The sequence below is a fragment of the Gossypium hirsutum genome, chromosome D08 (assembly GCF_007990345.1).
Source record: "Gossypium hirsutum isolate 1008001.06 chromosome D08, Gossypium_hirsutum_v2.1, whole genome shotgun sequence".
Lineage (NCBI taxonomy): Eukaryota > Viridiplantae > Streptophyta > Magnoliopsida > Malvales > Malvaceae > Gossypium > Gossypium hirsutum.
This window is the reverse complement of record NC_053444.1, coordinates 118,661-138,904: the sequence shown is the minus strand read 5'-3', so window position 1 is coordinate 138,904 and position 20,244 is coordinate 118,661. Positions and strand designations below refer to the sequence as shown.

Genomic DNA, 20,244 nt, shown 5'->3' with positions numbered 1-20,244 from the left:
TGAATGAAAGCTCCGCTTGTCCCCGTAATGACACGACAAAACGACAAGTTAAACAAATTTTTAAGGTAGGAATGGAGATGAAACGCACAGCAATCATAGCTCCTCCATTCACCACAAAACATGTAAGCCAATTCCATGCAAAGAATACAACCAATGGTTTTTCATCTAGGAAGAACAATAAATAGGATGGTGGAGATTCAGCCAAAACATATTATGTAAATTGCATTTTATTATAGGTTTTTTTTTATACAATACTTAAAATTACTCATAATTTTTTTTCAATTCATAATTTGAAAAATAATACGCTCAGCGCACTCGAAGCAAGACTCAATCAATGATAGAAACACATAAATATATTTAATGCATGTATTCTGACAAAAAATATGTAGATTTGGAATAAGTGGTTGGTACAACAACAATGTACACAGTTGCTCCATTTTTCTGGATTCTAATCAAGCTGTGTCGGGTTTATATCCCTTTAGGCGTAAGCTTTTTCTGTCAGATAGATTGTTTGCTTCAGCCAATGTTGCTTCAAAATTGAGGTTACCGGTCCACATGCAACATGGAAATCTCAAATTATGATTTCTGTTTAAATTTGTGATTTAATTTATTTTCTATAATGTTATTATTTAGTTCAATGATGTAATAGACAACATGATAATTGACTTGAAATGTTAATTTGATTTTTTATAGCTCAAAACTCAAACATATCATTTTATTTTCATATTTAATAGTTTTATTAATGACACTGGCCAAAAACAAAATATTTTTGATGGCATATTTCTAAACTTTTTATTTAAAACATTAGGAATTTGACATGATATAAAGAAATAATGAAAATAATTTTAATAAAAATGTAAAAAAAGGACCAAATGGTATATAGTTTATATTGGATGGATAATTTATAGTACATATATGAACTATGACACTGCATAAACTTGTCTCTTAAAGCACTGAATTCGGACAAGTTGATTGCAGAAATTGTTCATAGCTTCTCTTTCAGACACAACAATAAACAATAATACTAAGACATAGTTATGTAAGAATTTCCTTTTCACTGTAAAAATATATTCCTTGAAGGAAAGTTTTCATGGGGAGAAAACGGTTCCTAGAAGAACCCTAACTCACATGTACACCGGCAACGAGAGAGAGGGGGGGGGGGGGAAGAAAGAAAATCTCTGTTTTAAGGAGGTCAAGTAATGCTAGTAGTTACCTTATGTGATGCAAAATTCGATAAATTGGCACCATATAGTATTAAGTATATTTGCCGTTTTTGTTTCTAATCTTATATGTATATGTACATGATTCTCCGGCTCAGAAACTCTTAACATGATCTGCAACTCGTCCTTTCCCCGGTGACAATGTCATGCTCCTTCGTGAGCTCTGAGCAGAGTTGTTAGGGTTGTATTTCTGGACGGTTAGGTAATTCAGAGCCATAACTACGTCGGATATAGCTGGACGCATGTTAGGCTGTTCCTGTACGCACATTGCAGCAACGGCCAACGCTTGGTAGAGACCTTTCATCGGATACTGACCTTGTAGCAGAGGATCAACCATTTGCGAAAAATTCCTTCGGTCTTTAAACAAAGGTCGTGCCTGCAGTCAAATAACCGAAAACCGAGAACGTAACCAAATGAAGATATTGAATTGATAAAAGTGGGAATAAGTTTCTTCTTACCCAAGCAACAAGATATTGTTCATTACGATCTTTCGAATAGTCAACTGCTTTCCTACCCGTAATCAGTTCCAAAAGGACAACCCCTAAGCTGTAAATATCAGATTTAAACGTCAACTGTCCAGTCATTGCATAATCCGGTGCACAATAACCATAAGTGCCCATAACCCTTGTAGAAACATGAGTTTTATCCCCACTAGGACCAACTCTGGCTAAGCCAAAATCAGAGAGCCTGGCATGATATCCCTCACCAAGCAAAATATTGGAGCACTTCAAGTCACGGTATATGACCGGTGGCTTCATTTTAACATGCAAATACTCTAATCCCCTCGCCATACCAGCTGCTATTTCCATTCTCGTGTTCCAATCGAGTGGTTTTTGGTCAGGTGAGAGATCTGTATCCACAAAGTTTAATACGTCGCCATTTCATACGACAGAAAACTAATGAAATCAGCAGGGGAATTTTTCTTACCATGCAAATGGTTTTCCAAAGACCCTAATGGCATGTACTCGTAAAGCAATAGTCTTTGTTCATCCTCAGCACAAAACCCTATTAATTTCACGAGATTCGGGTGCTCAGCTGTGCTTAACGTCAATACTTCGGCAGCGAATTCCCTACTGCCCTGAAGACTATCTTGATCAAGTTGCTTAATAGCAACAACCTATACAACAGGCAAGTAAAGGGGAAAAGTAAGTAACCACACCAACTTCAACAAAGAACACAATGCACGATGCAAAAATCTGTAAGAGAATGAAAACCTCGTTTGTGTCCTCCAAGAATCCCTTGTAAACTTTACCGAAACCACCTTCCCCCAAGAAATAATCGGACCTAAAGTTTCCAGTTGCAGCTATGACTTGATCGAATGTAAACAACTGTGCCCGCATGATAGCTTTTCCAACTTTGGAATCCTCACCACCATGCAAACTCAAATTCCTTACCTCCATCAATAACTCCTCATCCTTAGATGCTTCTTCCTTCCTTACACTCTCTGTTGATGCTTTTTTTACTTCAAGCAGATGGAACCCCAAAACCGAAACAAGAGAAACATAAGACAAGCTACAGAGATTGTCTTGTAATGACCCCAAATCATCAATAGTTAAAAAAACATCCAACAAGGACAAAATAAAAATAGTAGCAGGGATTTTGGATTATAAAAATAGAAGTGCCCTTTCCTATCATATCATGCAAACAAACAAAAAACACTAGTTCCATGATATTACCTAATAAAATTTCATATCACAAGATCAAGATTGGGATATAAAAAAAACACAAAAACATGATCAAACACAATGCATATCATCGCAGAAAAAGGGAAAAGGAAAACATAGAAAGAACAAAAACCAATACCGGAACTGGAACTGGAACCGGAACCGGCTTGTCTTTGATCATGGGGTTTGTTTTTATTGCTGTTGTTAGCATTCCTCCTGTTGTTCTTTTTTCTTGGGAAGTCTGAATCGTCGGTTGAATGACCAGTGCAACCAAAACAACCCATGTTTCAATAATAGTTTTTTTTTTTAAGAATCTTAAAAAAACTTTCCCTCCTAATATTTACTTTTTGGATTTATTTTCTTTCTCTTTCCTCTCTTTTTTTCTGTTCTTTTTCCTTCACTTTCTCCACTGGACAGGAGGAGAAAAGTGTTTGAACCCCAAGAATTTACCGTCCAAGCAGAAACAAAAGAGAATGCTTTGGAAAGAGAAAGAATGAAAAGAAAACACACAGCAATAAAATTAAAAACAAAAGAAAAAAGAAAACTTCGAATTTCAGGGTTTTATTTATTTATATATGTTCTATTTTTATAAAAATAAATTGTAATTTTAGGTAATATTCAGGCAAAAAACCGATTCAGAGTGACTAAACCCCTAATTATACGCCAAGTCAATACTTAAATCATGCGAATCGGACAATAAATGGATTGAATTTAAACTGTTATTACACGTTACAAATAAATTCCAAAAATTTTATTCAACTAAATAATTATTTAATGTGTCAAATAATTAAGAAAAAATGATATTTATTATTACCTAATATAAATGTGATGATGAAGCAGTTGTGTATTTTTTTGTTTTATGTACTAAAACAACACCGATTTGCTTGCGTGGCGGTATTTGATTGTCCCACGATGACTTGGCAGCAAGCTGGTCGTCGCAAAAGATCTTTGTCCTTTTTATAGCGGAATCTAAGGATAAGTTGTCAAAAACAATTTTATTTAGGCGAAGCTTCACATAATTTAAAAGATAAAAAACCTTAAATAGATGATAATATATGAAGCGTAGAACAATAATCATGAAGCTAGTAACTTACTTTTATTTCATCGTGACATTTTCACTCTATGTAAATAAAAAAAAAGTAGTTTAAATTGATTGAATAAATTAAAAATTGACTTAATCAATCGTAATTTAGCCGACTATTTGACCAACTTCAGTACTTAGCATTGGTGTTCAGTTGGTTAAATTTTTTTATAATTTTTTTTCTAAATATGAGAAATAAAACACAAATAAAAGTTTAATTGGATTTCGGTTATAATTTTATATATATTATATATTACAAATATATTTTAAAAAGTTAAAAATTATATAATATTATAAATCTGTTAAGTGAACCAATTTAGTTAGAAAAAATCATAACCAATCTATTCGACTTGAGTGCTTGACCGAATCGAATTAATCAAAAACTATTAACTAAGTCAGTTTAACCCCTCGCATAAACTATCATATATTACTTTGTATCATTATTAAAACACTCATCTACCTACCAAACAAGCAAACAAGTACAATTACTATCCTTATACACATACGTGTTAAAAATTTCAATCAAATAAGAACAATACAAAATTAGTAGTTTTCATATGATTGATATATAAAATAAAGGGTTCAACCATTTCAAACCATTGCTTAATTATAAAAAGAAATAAGGATTAATGAAACACATGCGCCGCTAACTAAAAGGATAGACAAAGGAAAGAAACATAAATATTACACTTGGGCAAAAGGAAAAGGTTCAAAATCAAATGTTACTTTACATAGTTTGAGATATTTATTCCATTAATAATTTTGATTAGACCTAAAGGTGATGACTGATGTATATAATATATGGTCTTAATCAATGCTTTCCAGAAGATTGAAATCATTATATAAAATAATATATCTTTTTTTAATATATTAAAGGAGTGAAGCAAACAATATAAAATTCAAACTATATGATTGGTTAAGTGCTAATGAAGAAATGAAGAGAAACAAGAATGGCAATGGTCTCAAAAGCAAAATTAGGGCCATAGTTTGAGTTTTCACTATATGTGACCTTAGACCCCCGAGACATGACTGCCACTTGGAGAATATAAAATGTAAGGGAAAAAAAATTGTAATCAAGCTTTCTTTAATGTGACTCAAACTAAGAAATCGAATTTGAAATGGATGGAATTTAACTCAAATGGATGAATACCATTTGATTCGGCTGCTAATCTGTGATTTGATGCTCATTTCTAAGAATAAAGTCCACAGCTTCTTCCACAGTGTCAACAACCTGCAACAGTAACAACAAAGTGTTTTAGGGTGGTGCTAATCGAAACCAAAGGTTAAGGTTCATATCAAGTTGGTTTGGTAAAAAAGAAAACAATATTCGGTGAGAGTTGAAGTGCCTACCATATTGGCTGGAAACTCTGGATGATTAGAATGATGATCTCCTTTAAAAACACCAGTCCTTGTCAAAATGGGAAACCAAGGATTTCCAGCCTGGGATGTGAACCACGGTTTTCTCCCACTGTTAATAGCTTTACATCACAGACATAAAAATATGAACTGGGAAGAGAGACAAACCTGCCGTGCACCCTTGATGTCAACTGCAGGATTATCTCCTATCATATATAGTGTCTGGAAGTCATGACTTCCAGAGTTTGCATGGTTCACGATGTTAAGCTCACGATAAATGAACGAGGCTTGTTGCTTTAGCACAACTTCAGCATTCTTAAATGCAACTGGATTCGGCTTTCCAAAATATGTATACTTCAGAGCTTCAGCATGAATGCTGCATGTTTAATTTAGTGGAATTAACAAAGCTGTCTCTTGAGCATTAACTGCTAACAAAGACTAATGAGGAATTCCAGATTAATATAGTAATACTTAAACTAATAGACCACGTGAAGGAATCATTTTCAGAAAATTCAAAAGGAAAGGATGGTAATATCTAACAGTAAAATTAATGAATAATCGTCTGTCTATATACACTCAACCCTTACCTATTGAAGACCGATTCCAGTGCAATTCTGAATGCTCCCATGCCCAAACGTTCAGAAGGAAAAGCACCCTACCTTTAACAGCATCTCATCAGTGTATTACTACTTGTAAGAAAAGGCTCCATAGAAGGTAAAAAGCAACTGAGTTCTAAAGCATCAATCTTAACTAACCTGATATTTAAGGTCATCATATGCAAAATAAAGAGGCGGTAGAGGCCCTTCTTCACTTGCAGGAAGACCTCCAGTTCTTAAAGTATCACAAAGAACCTGATATTAAAAAGATCTGATGCTATGATTAAGTCATTCTAGATTAAACATCAATTAAGTATTGTCATGGAATGAGCATTGATATGGCTATATTATTTAAGGTGACCTGAATGTCCCTGCTCCAATCAACAGAATCACTAACGATAAATGCTGCCTGAACTCTCTTGGAATTAATGCTGCATTTTCTAGTTCTTTCGACAGAAAAATCTATGGTGCCCCATTTCTTGTACGGTGCCAGTGGGTCAATGTTGTCAAAGTACAGTGCATACTCATCTATTGAAATCACGTTTCTGCATATCAAAATTGATAGACACAAATCAGTCAGAACTTCCATCCAAAATTTTATCAGCATTTTTTAGCAAAGCAGTTAGCATCTCCAATGACATAGCAAGAAGTATAATTAAGAAACTTACTTAAATCCATATTCAGACATCACCACAGCAGGTTCGCCTTTCCCAACAGCAACAATTAATTCATTCTCAAACCTAAATGGCAATGACAATAATAAATAGTGAGACAATTAGATTACATAACTTAAAAACAAGATGCTTGACTCTCGTTTGGACCTTTCCTTTCCTTTAAAGTGTTCCCTCCAAATTAATAATTGTCTCCATGAAAATAACACAGTTATCCTTCAAATTTTTTCAACAAATACATGTAGAGGTCATATTTGCTACAACATTTTGGAGGAAACAAAGAACCCTAATAAATTATAAATTGTACCTGTTCACCAGCTGTTTAAAAGGTGAATGGCCCTGCAATACCTGGAATGAATTAAAAGTAATTTGTCAGCCACTAACACCACCATCCACGAGGCTTTCTTTACTAACAATTAAAAATAAAGGAATAATATAAACATCAAACGATATAACCTGTGAAGGAGAAATCTTTACACCCAGGAGTTCTGACAACTCCGCAGCTCTTTTTGATTCACGAATACCGCCCCCTGTAAAAAGTGAGAAGTTGGAGCCAACAATATCTTAAATAGACTGCCTCATTCATCATGCTGAAAATCGGAAACCATAATTAAAACCTATAGTGATTTTAAGTCTCTATTATACTCTAATAATTCAGGGTGACCGGGTGAAGCGTATCTGTATAACATAATTTTAGAGAAAATGAAGTATCCGGATAACATAATTTTCTATAAAAGCCAGCTATCTAGGATCCAATCCATTACTTATTAGTACACTATTCATTATCATTTACATGTGTAAGATCCACTTATTAATTATAGAAGTCATGCTGGTAAATAATAATGAAACATGAATTAGAGAGTAATTGACTAGAATGTAATGACAGATAGCCAAACCTAGCCATTTAACAGCCAAAATCATACATATCTAAGTTTCAGTACAGCAAACAAAGAAGAAACCATAAAAAACAAATGAGCTTTAAGGACATGGAAACGAACACACAGAATTCACTCACCATTAGTCAAAAACACAAAAGGAACCTTCAAAACACCTGCCAGAAAAAAAAATGAACTAATCAGAGTCAATCCAATGTTCTTGCATAAAAAAGAACGAATAACCAAAAAATAGATAATTAATTCTAAATGAGGTTTTCTTTGATTGTACTTTAACTCCTTGAACAGTCAATATTTGCAATGCCAGTCCCTCTTAGTCTCCCCCTTTTCATGAATTTATAGGGGAAAAAAGTAAAAAATTACCATTTTAGAGGCAAATGGGTATACACGAGTACGCATTACATACCGGAACCGTCGTATAATCTCCTAAGTGCTCGGGAAGCGCCACCAATAGGAGTGTTCCCGCGCAAAACGACGCCGTCTATATCGAAGGCAATGCCAAAAGAAGGCCTGCTAATTTAACTAAAACAAGGAAATTAAATGGATCGACAAAGCAACTGGTATCAGAAATTTAAAAAAGAAAATTGATAGAAACGCACAGCTTGGATGGTTGCGAAGATATTTGAGAGATTGTTGAGAAAAGCTGCGATAACTGCTTTCTCGATCGAGTCTGCGACGATTTTCTTAACAATTGAAGATGAATCATCGTGTTTCCCTCTTTTTAAAAGAAAAAAATGTAGATTTTCAGTAAGCGTGGAGCTTCTTCAGCTATTGAACAAAGTGAAAGAAGAACAAGGAGACTATTTTTACTCGCAAATGCTGGGCCATTACGGCCTTTTTCATTTTGGGTCACTTTTGACCCATTAAGTTTTTTATACCAAATAATTAACTGAAAATACCGCTATATATATATATTTCCTTAATTCCTTTCTTTTTTGGCTAAATATATCTTTCCATAATTGGGAAAAGGATAAATAAAATATTCGCATAGGAAAGGCCAGGTGTCCTTTTCCATTCATTTGATTAATCATGGCAAACATGATAAATAAACATAAAAAGCCAGGGATATTTTCGTAAGTTCGCATGGAAAAGGAGTGGCAGCAGCACAACCAGGGACATCTCATCATTTCAAAGAAAGAAAATAATTGCTAAAATAATAATATTTTCAATCAAATAAAAATGAAAATGGGAAGTTTGACTAAACGACAGAGTATTATAATGAAGAGTAGACTTTCCATGAATGGATATCAAGCGTCCACGTAGCCGTGCGTAAAAAACCTCGTACACTTTGCCGACAAAATATTCATCGCTAATTGTACTTTAATAAATTTTTATATATTTCTAATATTCGCAATGACACGATAGTATTTGTGGCCCCCATTTTCCTTTTGTTTTCTTGCTTAATACCCAAATTTATCACATGGTTATTATAAAAAACTAATTAAAATACAATATAATATACAAAAATAGCAAAAACCAACTATTCTGGTTCAAGTATTGTATTCACTAAACCTTTTCATGGTTGAGATATCGGTTGAGCAGAGGTTCATTGGAAATTTAGAAGAATTTAGATAAAGTTATTGTACTTGAAAAATAGATTTAGGTAAAAAAAAAATAGACCTGTTTAAAATATGAATTAGGCTTGGGTTTTAATATTCAATGCCTAAACTCAGCCTGGCCATTTTAATTTTATAATATTTTATATTATGTAATTTATAATATATTAAAAAATAAATTTATACTAAATATAATAATGATACTCGAATGTAAGATGACTATATACAAATTTTTAATAAATAAAAAATGTATAAAATTATTAAATATTAAAATAAAATAAATGTTTTTTAAAAATAATAATATGGGTATATCTAAAATGGGCTTGAATTAGTCTTTGACAATATAGACGGATTTGAACCAAATTTTAGGCCCATGTTTTGAGTCGGGTGAGGTCAGACTTGAGTAAGTATAAAATATGTTAATATCATGCTTAGACCCAACTAGACTCATGAATATTTTTATCCCGGTAAAAAAATTAGATGAAAAAAGAAATCAGTATTGTATATTTTATATATTTAAAATAATATTTGTATTTGGAGAAATAATAATATATAGTTGTAGTTGTGAACTGTATTGCCAACTTTTTCTTTTGTCACTAAAAAGGTTCGTGGCCTGAAATTTTAATATTAAACTACCAAAGATTATTTGGTGACTTCCAAAACAAGTTCAACGTTTTCAATTTTTTGGGAGAGTGTTATAGTAAAACACATCTTTTCATGTTTTAAATTTAAAGATTTGTGATTTTTTGGTACAAGGGAAAGAAATTTATAGAAGGTTGTTGTAATACGTGTTTTTATCTGATTTAGTCCCTAATTATGATGACGGGGACTTATTTTCATTAAATAATTTATCTTGACTTGTTTTTCTTAAATATATGGTGACGTGTGCAATATTTATCTAACTGCTACTACATGTCTTAAAAATAAACAACGCTAATCTCAATTGATCCTAATTTTTTTTCTCTTTTTTCTTTAATTTCGTTTGCTGATCTTTTATTTGATCCAGCAATGATGCTAGCCGCCGGGCTAGTTATCACCCGTCTTTTTTCTTTCTTCCACCAAGTTTTTCTTTATTTATTTTTCTTATCTACTACACATGCCTTCTATCTTTTCAATTTATAAATCTATTTTATGAGTATCTTTGTTATATTCATAATTTCCACCGGCTACCAGTTGTTTTTATTGAAAAGTGGATGACTCTTCGTTAGCTTCTTAACCTATTTCTGCTTTGAGAGTATTTTAAAATAATAAATTATTTCACAAGTCGATTTGAACCCATGTTGTCTTAAGTTTTATATGTTTTTTTGTTTATTTTTCCATTATTTAATAAGTTTTTGTCAACTCGTGTAGCATGTTTTTTAGTATTGTTTATGCATGTAACCCTAGGTTTATAAGTGATTTTAGGGATGATTTTGTTGTTGTCCTTTCTAGTTTGGTGAATGCTCGAGTATTTTGTCAATTTTAGCTCACCGTTTTGGACCATTCGAGGTTGATTTTCTTATCATACTAAGTGTTTGCAATCACTCCAGATATGTCGTACTTGAGTTGTGACAAAATCAATTGTCAACGTGTCATGATGTTTTGTTAATGCTGAGGTTAAAGTATTTGTTGTGTTGATATAGCTTGTCTTTTATTATCTACGATAAATGTTTATTATTTTTTTCTTAAATTATATAATTCCATTCATTAAATAAATTAATGAATTTACTTAAAAAAAACAACTTCAAATTTTATGATGAACCTAAAGGAAAACAGAAAATATTACTATTTTTGGAAAAAGTAGAGGGTAATAAAAGACCAATTATAGTAAGGGACTAAATCAACCAATAACACATAGTAGATGGGCCTTTTATAGGTTTCCACCAAAGAAAAAAAATAAATTGCGGGAAGTTAAACGTGAAAGTGGCGCGTGTTGGAACCCTGGAATCACGGACAAAAGTTCACTAAGAGAGGTTTCCTTAAAAGGGGACCACCTGATTGGGGCAGTCTAAGTCCCGTACAATTGGCTGCGTCTATCATACGCGTCGTCTAAGAGAGTGCGCTTTGTCACCACTATTGATTTTTCCCAGGATTGTGATTTTATTTTATTTCTTGAAAACGAACGTGGACCGTTGCTCAGATAAACAATCAGTGGCATCCGGCAGATTGACCAAATTGGACGGTGGTGGCTAAACCAATATCATTAACACGTGGCATGTGTGAATTGGTTGGAAGATGGATAAGGGGAATAGATTTGGGATACTTTTGGCAACGGGCTATAGCCGGTGATGGTAGTTGTTTTGGGCAGGGATTTGAAGTTCTAAATTTCTAAAATTAGAAAATAAAATTACCAACAGGTTTTCAGGTTAAGATGATTACCTTAATGGGAAGGTTTAACAGTGTCAGTGAGTGACTGTCTAAGAAGAAACTGCGTCGTTTAGATTAACAAAATTGGATCACATTCCACCGGCTTAACGGCAATTAATGAAAATGGATTAATCAATAAGAAATGGAAAATATTCCTCTCTTTTTAAAAACTAATTTTATAATTCATATTTTTTTTCAAGATATTAATCTCTTTTTATATAAAAATGAATATATTTTTCATTTTAAAAAAGCATAATGATTTATTTGAACTTCTAATTTTATAAAAAATATCATTTTAATCTCTCATTTAATTTTTCGTCTTTTTTAACCTTTTAACTTGTATTATTTGTAAAATCACCCAAAATAAATGAAAAAAGTTAACGTTTGTTAATTTTATTGACAGAGCAATCCACTTATATGCCACATTAGCAATTAATTTTTTAAAAAAATTTAAAAAATGTTTTTATGCTTTGTAATAATTTTTTTTGAATTTTTAAAATTTTAAAATTTTTGATTAATTATTAATATGGTATCCATGTATATGTCACGTTAATAAAATTAACAAACTTTTTCATCTATTTTGGAGGTGATTTAACAAACAATGTAAATTTAATGTATGAAATAAATTAAAAATTAAATGGAAATGTAAAATAATTTTTTATAAAGTTAAAAAGTCAAATAAATTATTTTATGTTTTAAATGAATGAATTTATTTGAGTTTGCTAATGTGATATTTTACTTTGTTTAATATTTATTTAGTAGGTAAGATATTTAAAGAGTACATATTCTTCTAGAATGCCAAGGAAATAAATTAATTTCAAAGTTCAATTATTATGCATGACTCAGGACCACATACGAAAAACGTTAGTAAAATACGATATCTTAATATCAATATAGTTTAAATTACTAACACTCATAATTTATACTAATATAAATTCTGTAAATATGTTTTTTTGAGATATTTTCCAATTACGGAAATCATTTTTGAAGACCTTTTTAACAAAAATGAATAAAAGAATAATTATGCAAAATACTCATATTTAACTTAAATCGGAATGAATATGAGAATTTTAGTTTTTAGACATAAAATAATACCATTTCATCGATTCTTAAAGAGATAAATATATTTATTATAAGTTCTTCACTAACATCTTCTCTAATTTAATTTAATTTTAATTAAATTATTTAAAAATTAATTAATTAAAAATTTTCTTTTGCTTTCAATTTTCTTATATCTTTAAAATCATTTATAAAAAAATAAAATGATTAAGAAATTGTATAAAAAATTGTTTATTGAGTTAAATTTAGATTGATAAATTGTAAATTAAAATTAAAATGATTAAAATTTTGCTTATTGAGATAAAAATATAAAAAATTTAACTATTTATTTTTTAAAATAATTTAATTTAAATTGGATTAATGTATCATATTGAACCTTGATTAAATTAAAAATAAAAATAAATCAGGCCCTAAAACAATCTCTCTTTTAAAATTGTTTTCTCTATTCAATTCTAAAACTTTACTTAAGGAGCTGGGCCGAAATTAGGGGAGTGGCACGGGCCCGGCCTCTCTAAAATATTTTTTTTTATTTAAGTCTTTTAAAATTTTAAATTAATAAATATAAAATTGTATTTTGACTCCCTTAAAATATAAAAAAATTAATTTAATCTTTTAAAAATTATAAAAAAGTTAACTATTTAAAAAATAAAATTATAGTTTTACTATTATAAAAATTATAATTTAATTTCAACTCAAAATAAATTTCTCATTTCATCCCTTAACGAGTATCATCCTTAACTCTACTGAAAGACCTATAATTAACCATTGTATTTTATACATTATGCTAAATGATGTATTATAAGATAATTAAATTCATATAAGTTAATATAAATCGAAAAAATGTATTAATATTTATGTTTTAGAAAAAGGTAATAATCATGCATAATGTTTGGTACGAATATTATGTGGACAAGAAAGCCGGGATAGTAAGGTCACGTGAATGAAACATTTAAGAGATGTCATGTCGTATGTGATGAATCCAGCAAGATAATGCCAACATCAATTGTCTAACATGAATACAACAAAGCCGCAACAAAAACTTTATATAATTTTGGAGGAAATTTTATATAAGCACGTTTTGTTTTATATAATATCAGGGGCAATGATGAAGTAATACGATTTGGATATATGTTAAATAGGTGTTTAACAAAAAAAAATTATTTAAGTCAAAATTATTAAGTATGTTTTTACATTGCCTATTATAATTATTTGATTGAAAATTTCTCTTTGGCCACCATATTAGACGATATGCAACTAATAAATTAAATGAATAAATATCAATTTTATATATAAATTTTGGTTTAATGTGTAAATTGATATATAATTTTTGATTTGGTGCAATTATATATATGAAACTTGAATTGTGATTCATATGTATACATATTTAAGAAAACAAATACATATATTTATTTTCATGTTACATTAGTATAATTGTTTGTGTATACAATATATCAACATAAAATATTGCTAATTCGATAATGTTGTTGTAATTTGTGAAAATCAAATCAAAATTTTATATATAAAATTACACAATATTAAAGTTTATATAATTAGCATATACCCGTTAAATTCATGTTTAAAACTTCAACGAATCAATCATTTATGTTATATAACTAATAACATATTCATATTCTTTTTGAGTTTTATCGATGTTTGTTTTATTATGTTATGTAATACGATAATTAACTATTAGAAGTATTATGGAGGCCTTTGTATTAAGATTTAGTTTGCATTCTATCTATTCTATTGAAAAAATGAACAAAATAGTCCATTAACGTTAGATCAAAGAGCAAATCAACCATTCTTTTAAAATTTATGTTAATTTCTACTATTAAAAACTTATCCATGTATATCAACATGTCTGGTTATTCTGTCAGCTATATTAGTTTTTAATAGTATAAATTGATAAATTTTTTAATAGAAAAGGCAAGTACAAAAATTAATTTTACTTATTTATTAAGTGTAAAAAAAACAAAATACAATATAATTTTTAATATAAAGACTTCTATAATGCTTTTACCATCTAACTTATTGTATTGATTATTGAACGAGGAAAGATAGTGTCATTATAAATAAATGATTGGCATGTATATATATTTTATTTATCAACATGACGAATTGGTTCTTTTTTGAATAATTTCATTATAAGTTCGGATTATATCTATTTTTTTAACACAATGCCTTGAACTATTCATAGTCTCTCCCCAACCCATAAATAAGAGAATAATAAGCTTCAGCGCACTCGAACCCACATCCTCTTGCATTAGTAACGATATTTATATCAATCGAGCTAAAAAATCGACTTTTAACTAACTATTTAAAAAATATTAGCTCATATAATATTTTTTTCCCAAAGGATACATTTAATACTCTGAAATTGAATCTTAAAGACATAGGTTTAGATAAGATAATGTTGTCCCCATATGTTATGAACAAAAGAATTTTCAACTTCCTAGATTTCCAGAGCTCAAAAGTGCTTTCCACGGTCAAAATTATCGACTGTCATTACATGTGTTTGACACATGCCCCAAAGTTTATTAAATGTTTAAATGCCACGGTAACATGAATGAAAAACTTTGACAATTTTGATATTTACTATTTTGAAACTTGATTAATGTTATAATAGTGTTTTTTTAATTTTTAGTTTTAAGAATAAATTTAATGTTGTTTGTTTAATTTTAAGTACAAAAATATGACATGCTAAATTATATTTCCATAGTCCAAGGCAATCCCAAATGATAACTATTTATAAATTATATATGACAAGCTGAACAAATTAAGTATTATTTTATTATTTTTAAAATTTAAAATTTAAATAATTTCTAAAAATTTTAAATCTATTTTTAAAATTAATAAGTTTTAACTTACGTTCAATTAAAGATGACAAAGAAAAGGAATTTGACGGATTCTAATTGAATTGATTGAATAAGGTTTATTTATTTATTTATTTCTTTTTTTAAATTGAGTTTTGAGATGAGGTAAGTTTAATTCTTCAATTAATTTTGTTAAATTAGGTCGGGTTTAGGTAAAACCCTTCGCAAGACAAATTTAAGGACTAGACAAGGGCCTTGGCCTCAAAATAAAAAATTACTAATTCGACCCCCTCATAAAATAATGAGATTATAAAATAAAACATGATAAAATTATATTTTGCCTCAAAATGAATATATATATATTAGTAGTTAAAAATGATAAAATCATATTTTGAGCTCTTAAAAATTTATAATTAAATTTTGACCCATGATGATTATCATTATATCATTATATATAAAATTAGTTTGAAATATACTGTAATAAAATTTATATCAATATTAGCTCAAATATAATTATATAATTAATAGTATATTTAGAAAAACAAATTTATTTTATTTTATCTAATAAATATTATAAAAATAAAACATGTGAAATATATACTCAAGGTTTGATTATAACTTTAGATTTTTAAGACAAATAATTAATATTTAATTAGATTAATGTTGGAAATATATTAGGTCGGGGCGGGTAAAAAACCACTCCGCCCCGCCAGTTTGCCATAATATCTAGGTGGAATGACTGACAAAAACAAAGAGCGGGTAACCGGCGAAACCGGTGTCCGAAGAGAGAGAAAATGTTTATATATTCCACTTTAAAAAATTAGGTCCGTATTCTGTAATGTTCTCTGCTCTCATACGCCCGTCTCCTCTCTCTCTCTCTCTCTCTCTCTCTCTCCCTCCTTTGTTCATGGAATCAGCTAGCCGGCGATTATCTTTTTCCGTTTATTCGAATTGATCGCCGAGTAATTCATCAATGGTAGCATCATTTTTCAAATTCCTTTGCTTTATAACGACGCTGTTTTCATTCTCCTCGGTCTCCCGGAAAGAGAGAATCTCCAAAGTTTTTTTTTTGTAATTCTTAGCTTTGTTTCAGTGTTCTGACAGTATCCATCTCTTCCCGTTGGATTTGATAACTTTATAGGAAAGAAAATATGATTTTGTTTTTTGAGCTGAAAAGTTGGTGATTTTTTACTTCAATTTTAAAGGGGGTCAAAGCTAAGTTCGGCAACAAACTTAAGACGAAATGCTAGATCTTAACCTCAATGTCGGGTCGACTGAGTCGGCTCAGGACTCAAACTCGGCGGCTCCTTTTAGCACCGAGCGTAATGGAGATTGTGGAAACCAAATGGACGAATCTGGAACCTCGAATTCGTCGATCGTCAACGACGAGGATGAGTCGTGCTCCACGCGCGCCAACGGAGATGCGTTCACTCTAAGCTTCGACATACTCAAAGTCGGAAGTGGTGGAAATGAGTTCCAAAACGACGACGCAGACGTGGTGGTTACTAGGGAGTTGTTTCCGGCGACGAGAGTCGGAATTTCTGAAGGGCAGAGCTCGGGAAATAACAACAAATGGATCGATCATCCGTTCGAGAGAAAAGAAGCTGATGAGTCGCGGGTAATACGTCAACAACCGTCACAGACGGCGAAGAAAAGCCGTAGAGGACCTCGTTCTAGAAGTTCCCAGTATCGAGGAGTTACTTTCTATAGAAGAACTGGAAGATGGGAATCCCATATATGGTAAATTTTCATCTAATTTAAGGGAAATTTCTGATTGGTTAATTTTCCTTTTTGAATTTTGGATTCGTTCGTTAATTCGTTGAAATCTAAGGTTCAATTATATTAATTGTTATCTGCTATGATTTCAGGGACTGCGGGAAACAAGTATATTTGGGTATGTATACATGTGATTGGTTAACTTTGTTTGTAATTTTCTTGACGACTTCTTTAATAAGGAGATGAGTGTTTTTTTTGCTTTCCATTTTTGGATTTTATTCATCTTTTTTTTCCAGGTGGATTTGATACTGCTCATGCCGCTGCTAGGTAAATCAGGGGGAAATGGTTTCTTAAATTTGATTAGAATTTATAGTAACCTTGGTGTTTTCTTTTTTGTTCTGAAATGGTATGTTAAATAAATTCAGGGCCTATGATCGAGCAGCTATTAAATTTCGAGGGGTTGATGCTGATATCAATTTCAGTGTCAGTGATTATGAGGAAGATATGAAACAGGTTGGAAATTTGAATAGCATTATATAGAATATGGATTGTAGTGATTGTTAGTTCAGGGTCTTAATCTGTTTTCCTTTGATGGCTGTAGATGAAGAATCTGTGTAAAGAAGAATTTGTACACATACTTCGTCGACAAAGTACTGGTTTTTCGAGGGGAAGCTCGAAATACCGAGGAGTCACGCTGCACAAATGTGGCCGATGGGAAGCACGGATGGGGCAATTCCTTGGCAAAAAGTAAGCATACTTGTTCATGGAAATTCCAACTTTGTATTCAACTTATTGTTTTGAGTTTCTCTTGGTGTCGAACTGAGAATCAGTTTTTCTTGAATGTAAAAAACAAATCTAAGATGCTTATTGGGGATGTCGTTTCGTCTTGTAGGTACATATATCTCGGGCTATTTGACAACGAAGTAGAAGCTGCAAGGGCTTATGACAAGGCAGCTATCAAATGTAACGGACGGGAGGCAGTTACCAACTTCGAGCCGAGTACATACGAAGGGGAGATCATCTTTGATACCAGTACTAATGAAGGTATTATATGCTATTGGTAGTATTAATGTTGTAAATAATCTTCAAATCAAGGTTGCTTGTGTGATACTCCTCTTGTAATTTGTGTTTCAGGCAATAGTCACAATCTTGATCTAAACTTGGGGATATCTCCACCTGTTGGCAATGATCCAAAGGAAAATGAGCTGCAGCATCACCACTTCCATTCTGGTCCCCACGACTTGCACGAGGGGAAGAGTTCGAGGGTAACTTATGAACCCGACTTTTCTAATATGTTTGATTACAATTAGAGGATTAGGATGGGATGGTGTTTTGCTGGTAATCTTTAGCTGGCTTTAAGAAATATGCATTTATGGCTTGTTTATTGACCCTGTTTTAGCTCGATGGTGTATATGATTGGCTTGTGTAGGCGGAGAACCCTGCTGGTGCAATAGTCAGTCCGGCTTTCGAAAGGCTAACCGGGAATTCAGATCAACCTATTTTTTGGAGAAATGTATATCCTAGGTTCTTTCCTAGTGAGGTAAACAACAACAACTAGTACTACTTCCTGGTCAGTAGGTTATAATTTTGAGGGCCTATAAGTTAATATTAATCTCAAGATTTTGATGAGCTAGATGTTAACATAAATGATTAGTGGGTAAAAGTACTATAGAGGCGATTGTATTAGGAGTTAGATTGCATTTTGTCTCTTCTACTAAAAAAAAGGGTAAATTAGTCGTCGTACATTAGATCAAAAAGCAAATTAATGTTTTCTGTTAAAAATTTAATTTATTTGTGCTGTTAATAACTGGCGTGCTTGATGGAATTACAGAAAATAACACGTGTGTGTCACGTGTATGCCAACGTTTTTAACAATAAAAATGGATGGAATTTTTAACAAGACTAGTTTACTCTTTGATTTAACGTATATGTATAAATTTACTCATTTTTTAGGTAAGGGGCAAAATGCAATCTGACTGTCACCATGATTAGTGTTGTAAAGTGTTTGATGGATATAAGGTAACACAATTTGGATTTGTTTGGGCAGGAAAGAGATTGGGCATGGCAAATGCATGGTGCTAGGCCAACGCCACCACTGTTGCCCGCTGCAGCATCATCAGGATTCTCGTTCTTGGCTACCCCTCCCTCTGCTGCCATTCTTCCCTCCAATCTAACGACTCCCAGTTTCCACTTTGCCACCCCCACTGCCACCAGTGCCACTCCTCAAATCTATATTCACATGGAGGAGCCACCACCATAGCCTCATTTTGCAACCTTCACCACGAAATGTTGTTAAGGTATTCAATACATGATTTGTTTACAACTAATAAGGTTTGCACTGGTTTTTATTGATTATTGTGTGGGTGATTTGCTTTAAACTGTGATTTTATATATATACAAAGTTTAGTAGTATATTGGAGAAGAAGCAGTGGGAAGATATTTTGTCTAGCAAAGGCAAAATGATTAGTGTGGCCAGGCATTGTCATTTATTTTGTGGGGGCATCCATTTTGATTGGTTAAATAAGTGCCACGTTAACATAAATTGATCAAAATTACAATAATATATCACATCAAACTGTATGCTTTTAATTGTCTTTTGTCCTTTTTAAGGAAATTTGAGGATGGATGGTACACTTCACATCTTAACATAATAATTTCCTTTTTCTTTTACTTTGTATTGTCAAATCAATCACAATACCCCCATAGCTATCATCACTATGCCACTCATCTTTTTATTTTACATTTCTCAAATCAATATATACCATTTACAGATTTTGTAAGATGCATAAATATTATTTGTTGAATGCTAAAAGTAATTGTGGAATGATATTTTCATTATGATCTAAAGGAATTCTTAGTGGAAAATAAAGATTTAATAATAATTGAATTTTGAAGAAAAGGTAACCTTAAATTCGAAGACAAGCATGATTAAAATCTTGAAAGTGAAGGGCATTTGGGTGGAATAATTTTATCAAGTTAAGTAATTATTTTTTAGGGTTTTTCTCTTAAAATTAAGACTAAATTTCAATTGAAATCTCAAAAAATAATTTCATATCATACATGTAAAGTTTCAATTGAATTTAATGTTCCTATCACAAATTTTTTAAACCAATGTTCCTATCACAATTTAAAAAAAAAATTACTCAAAACTGTGTGAATAGAACATGATAAATAATGATTAAATTATTAAAATATTAATAATAAAATAAATCGATTGATAAATAGAGAGTGTACTATTTTGTATTGCAGACGAACTAAGAATGTGAAGATTTG

General features: G+C 31.2%; 3 protein-coding genes across 8 annotated transcripts; 1 reads left to right on the top strand and 2 right to left on the bottom strand.

The window, feature by feature from the left end:
- Positions 1-857: 857 nt before the first annotated feature.
- Positions 858-3,251, bottom strand: LOC107932435 (probable serine/threonine-protein kinase PBL5). Its single transcript, XM_016864421.2, has 5 exons — positions 3,024-3,251; positions 2,435-2,682; positions 2,148-2,337; positions 1,679-2,070; positions 858-1,596 (listed from the first exon to the last, which is right to left on the bottom strand). Exons 1-5 carry the CDS (start codon positions 3,166-3,168, stop codon positions 1,315-1,317), a joined length of 1,257 nt encoding a protein of 418 aa, XP_016719910.1. The 5' UTR covers positions 3,169-3,251; the 3' UTR covers positions 858-1,314.
- LOC107932434 (uncharacterized protein YKR070W) lies at positions 3,229-8,277 on the bottom strand. 3 transcript variants are annotated; one of them, XM_016864419.2, is made up of 13 exons: positions 8,081-8,277; positions 7,888-7,991; positions 7,604-7,639; positions 7,045-7,118; positions 6,896-6,936; positions 6,586-6,657; positions 6,279-6,462; positions 6,077-6,172; positions 5,909-5,976; positions 5,490-5,697; positions 5,316-5,405; positions 5,116-5,196; positions 3,229-3,853 (listed from the first exon to the last, which is right to left on the bottom strand). In XM_016864419.2, the coding sequence occupies exons 1-12, from the start codon at positions 8,185-8,187 to the stop codon at positions 5,131-5,133; spliced, it is 1,146 nt and encodes a 381-aa protein (XP_016719908.1). In that variant the 5' UTR covers positions 8,188-8,277; the 3' UTR covers positions 3,229-3,853; positions 5,116-5,130. The 3 variants fall into 3 exon arrangements, with proteins under 3 accessions (XP_016719908.1, XP_016719909.1, XP_016719907.1); XM_016864420.2 differs by having other exon boundaries at positions 3,229-3,837; XM_016864418.2 differs by lacking the exon at positions 3,229-3,853 and having other exon boundaries at positions 4,859-5,196.
- A 7,809-nt stretch (positions 8,278-16,086) lies between these two features.
- LOC107932519 (ethylene-responsive transcription factor RAP2-7) lies at positions 16,087-19,560 on the top strand. Of its 4 annotated transcripts, XM_016864548.2 has the most exons (9): positions 16,089-16,995; positions 17,124-17,149; positions 17,268-17,298; positions 17,397-17,484; positions 17,573-17,718; positions 17,864-18,015; positions 18,106-18,236; positions 18,401-18,511; positions 19,019-19,560. In XM_016864548.2, exons 1-9 carry the CDS (start codon positions 16,499-16,501, stop codon positions 19,229-19,231), a joined length of 1,395 nt encoding a protein of 464 aa, XP_016720037.1. In that variant the 5' UTR covers positions 16,089-16,498; the 3' UTR covers positions 19,232-19,560. The 4 variants fall into 4 exon arrangements, 3 of the variants coding, with proteins under 3 accessions (XP_040955255.1, XP_040955254.1, XP_016720037.1); XM_041099320.1 differs by lacking the exon at positions 19,019-19,560 and having other exon boundaries at positions 16,088-16,995; positions 18,371-18,511; XR_005917337.1 differs by lacking the exons at positions 18,401-18,511; positions 19,019-19,560 and having other exon boundaries at positions 16,087-16,995; positions 17,573-17,717.
- Positions 19,561-20,244: the final 684 nt, after the last annotated feature.

Bases quoted from the DNA above. Each gene is read 5' to 3' on its own strand.
- LOC107932434 (XM_016864419.2), bottom strand. From the start codon at position 8,187: ATGATTCATCTTCAATTGTTAAGAAAATCGTCGCAGACTCGATCGAGA. The intron at 6,658-6,895 runs GTACAATTTATA...ATTGCCATTTAG, and splicing joins TTTAAACAGCTGGTGAACAG to GTTTGAGAATGAATTAATTG. The intron at 5,698-5,908 runs GTAAGGGTTGAG...TTAAACATGCAG, and splicing joins CTGGAATCGGTCTTCAATAG to CATTCATGCTGAAGCTCTGA.
- LOC107932435 (XM_016864421.2), bottom strand. From the start codon at position 3,168: ATGGGTTGTTTTGGTTGCACTGGTCATTCAACCGACGATTCAGACTTC. The intron at 2,338-2,434 runs GTTTTCATTCTC...CCTGTTGTATAG, and splicing joins TCTTGGAGGACACAAACGAG to GTTGTTGCTATTAAGCAACT. The intron at 2,071-2,147 runs GTAAGAAAAATT...TTGTGGATACAG, and splicing joins TTTGGAAAACCATTTGCATG to ATCTCTCACCTGACCAAAAA.
- LOC107932519 (XM_016864548.2), top strand. From the start codon at position 16,499: ATGCTAGATCTTAACCTCAATGTCGGGTCGACTGAGTCGGCTCAGGAC. The intron at 17,719-17,863 runs GTAAGCATACTT...TTCGTCTTGTAG, and splicing joins GGGCAATTCCTTGGCAAAAA to GTACATATATCTCGGGCTAT. The intron at 18,512-19,018 runs GTAAACAACAAC...TTGTTTGGGCAG, and splicing joins CTAGGTTCTTTCCTAGTGAG to GAAAGAGATTGGGCATGGCA.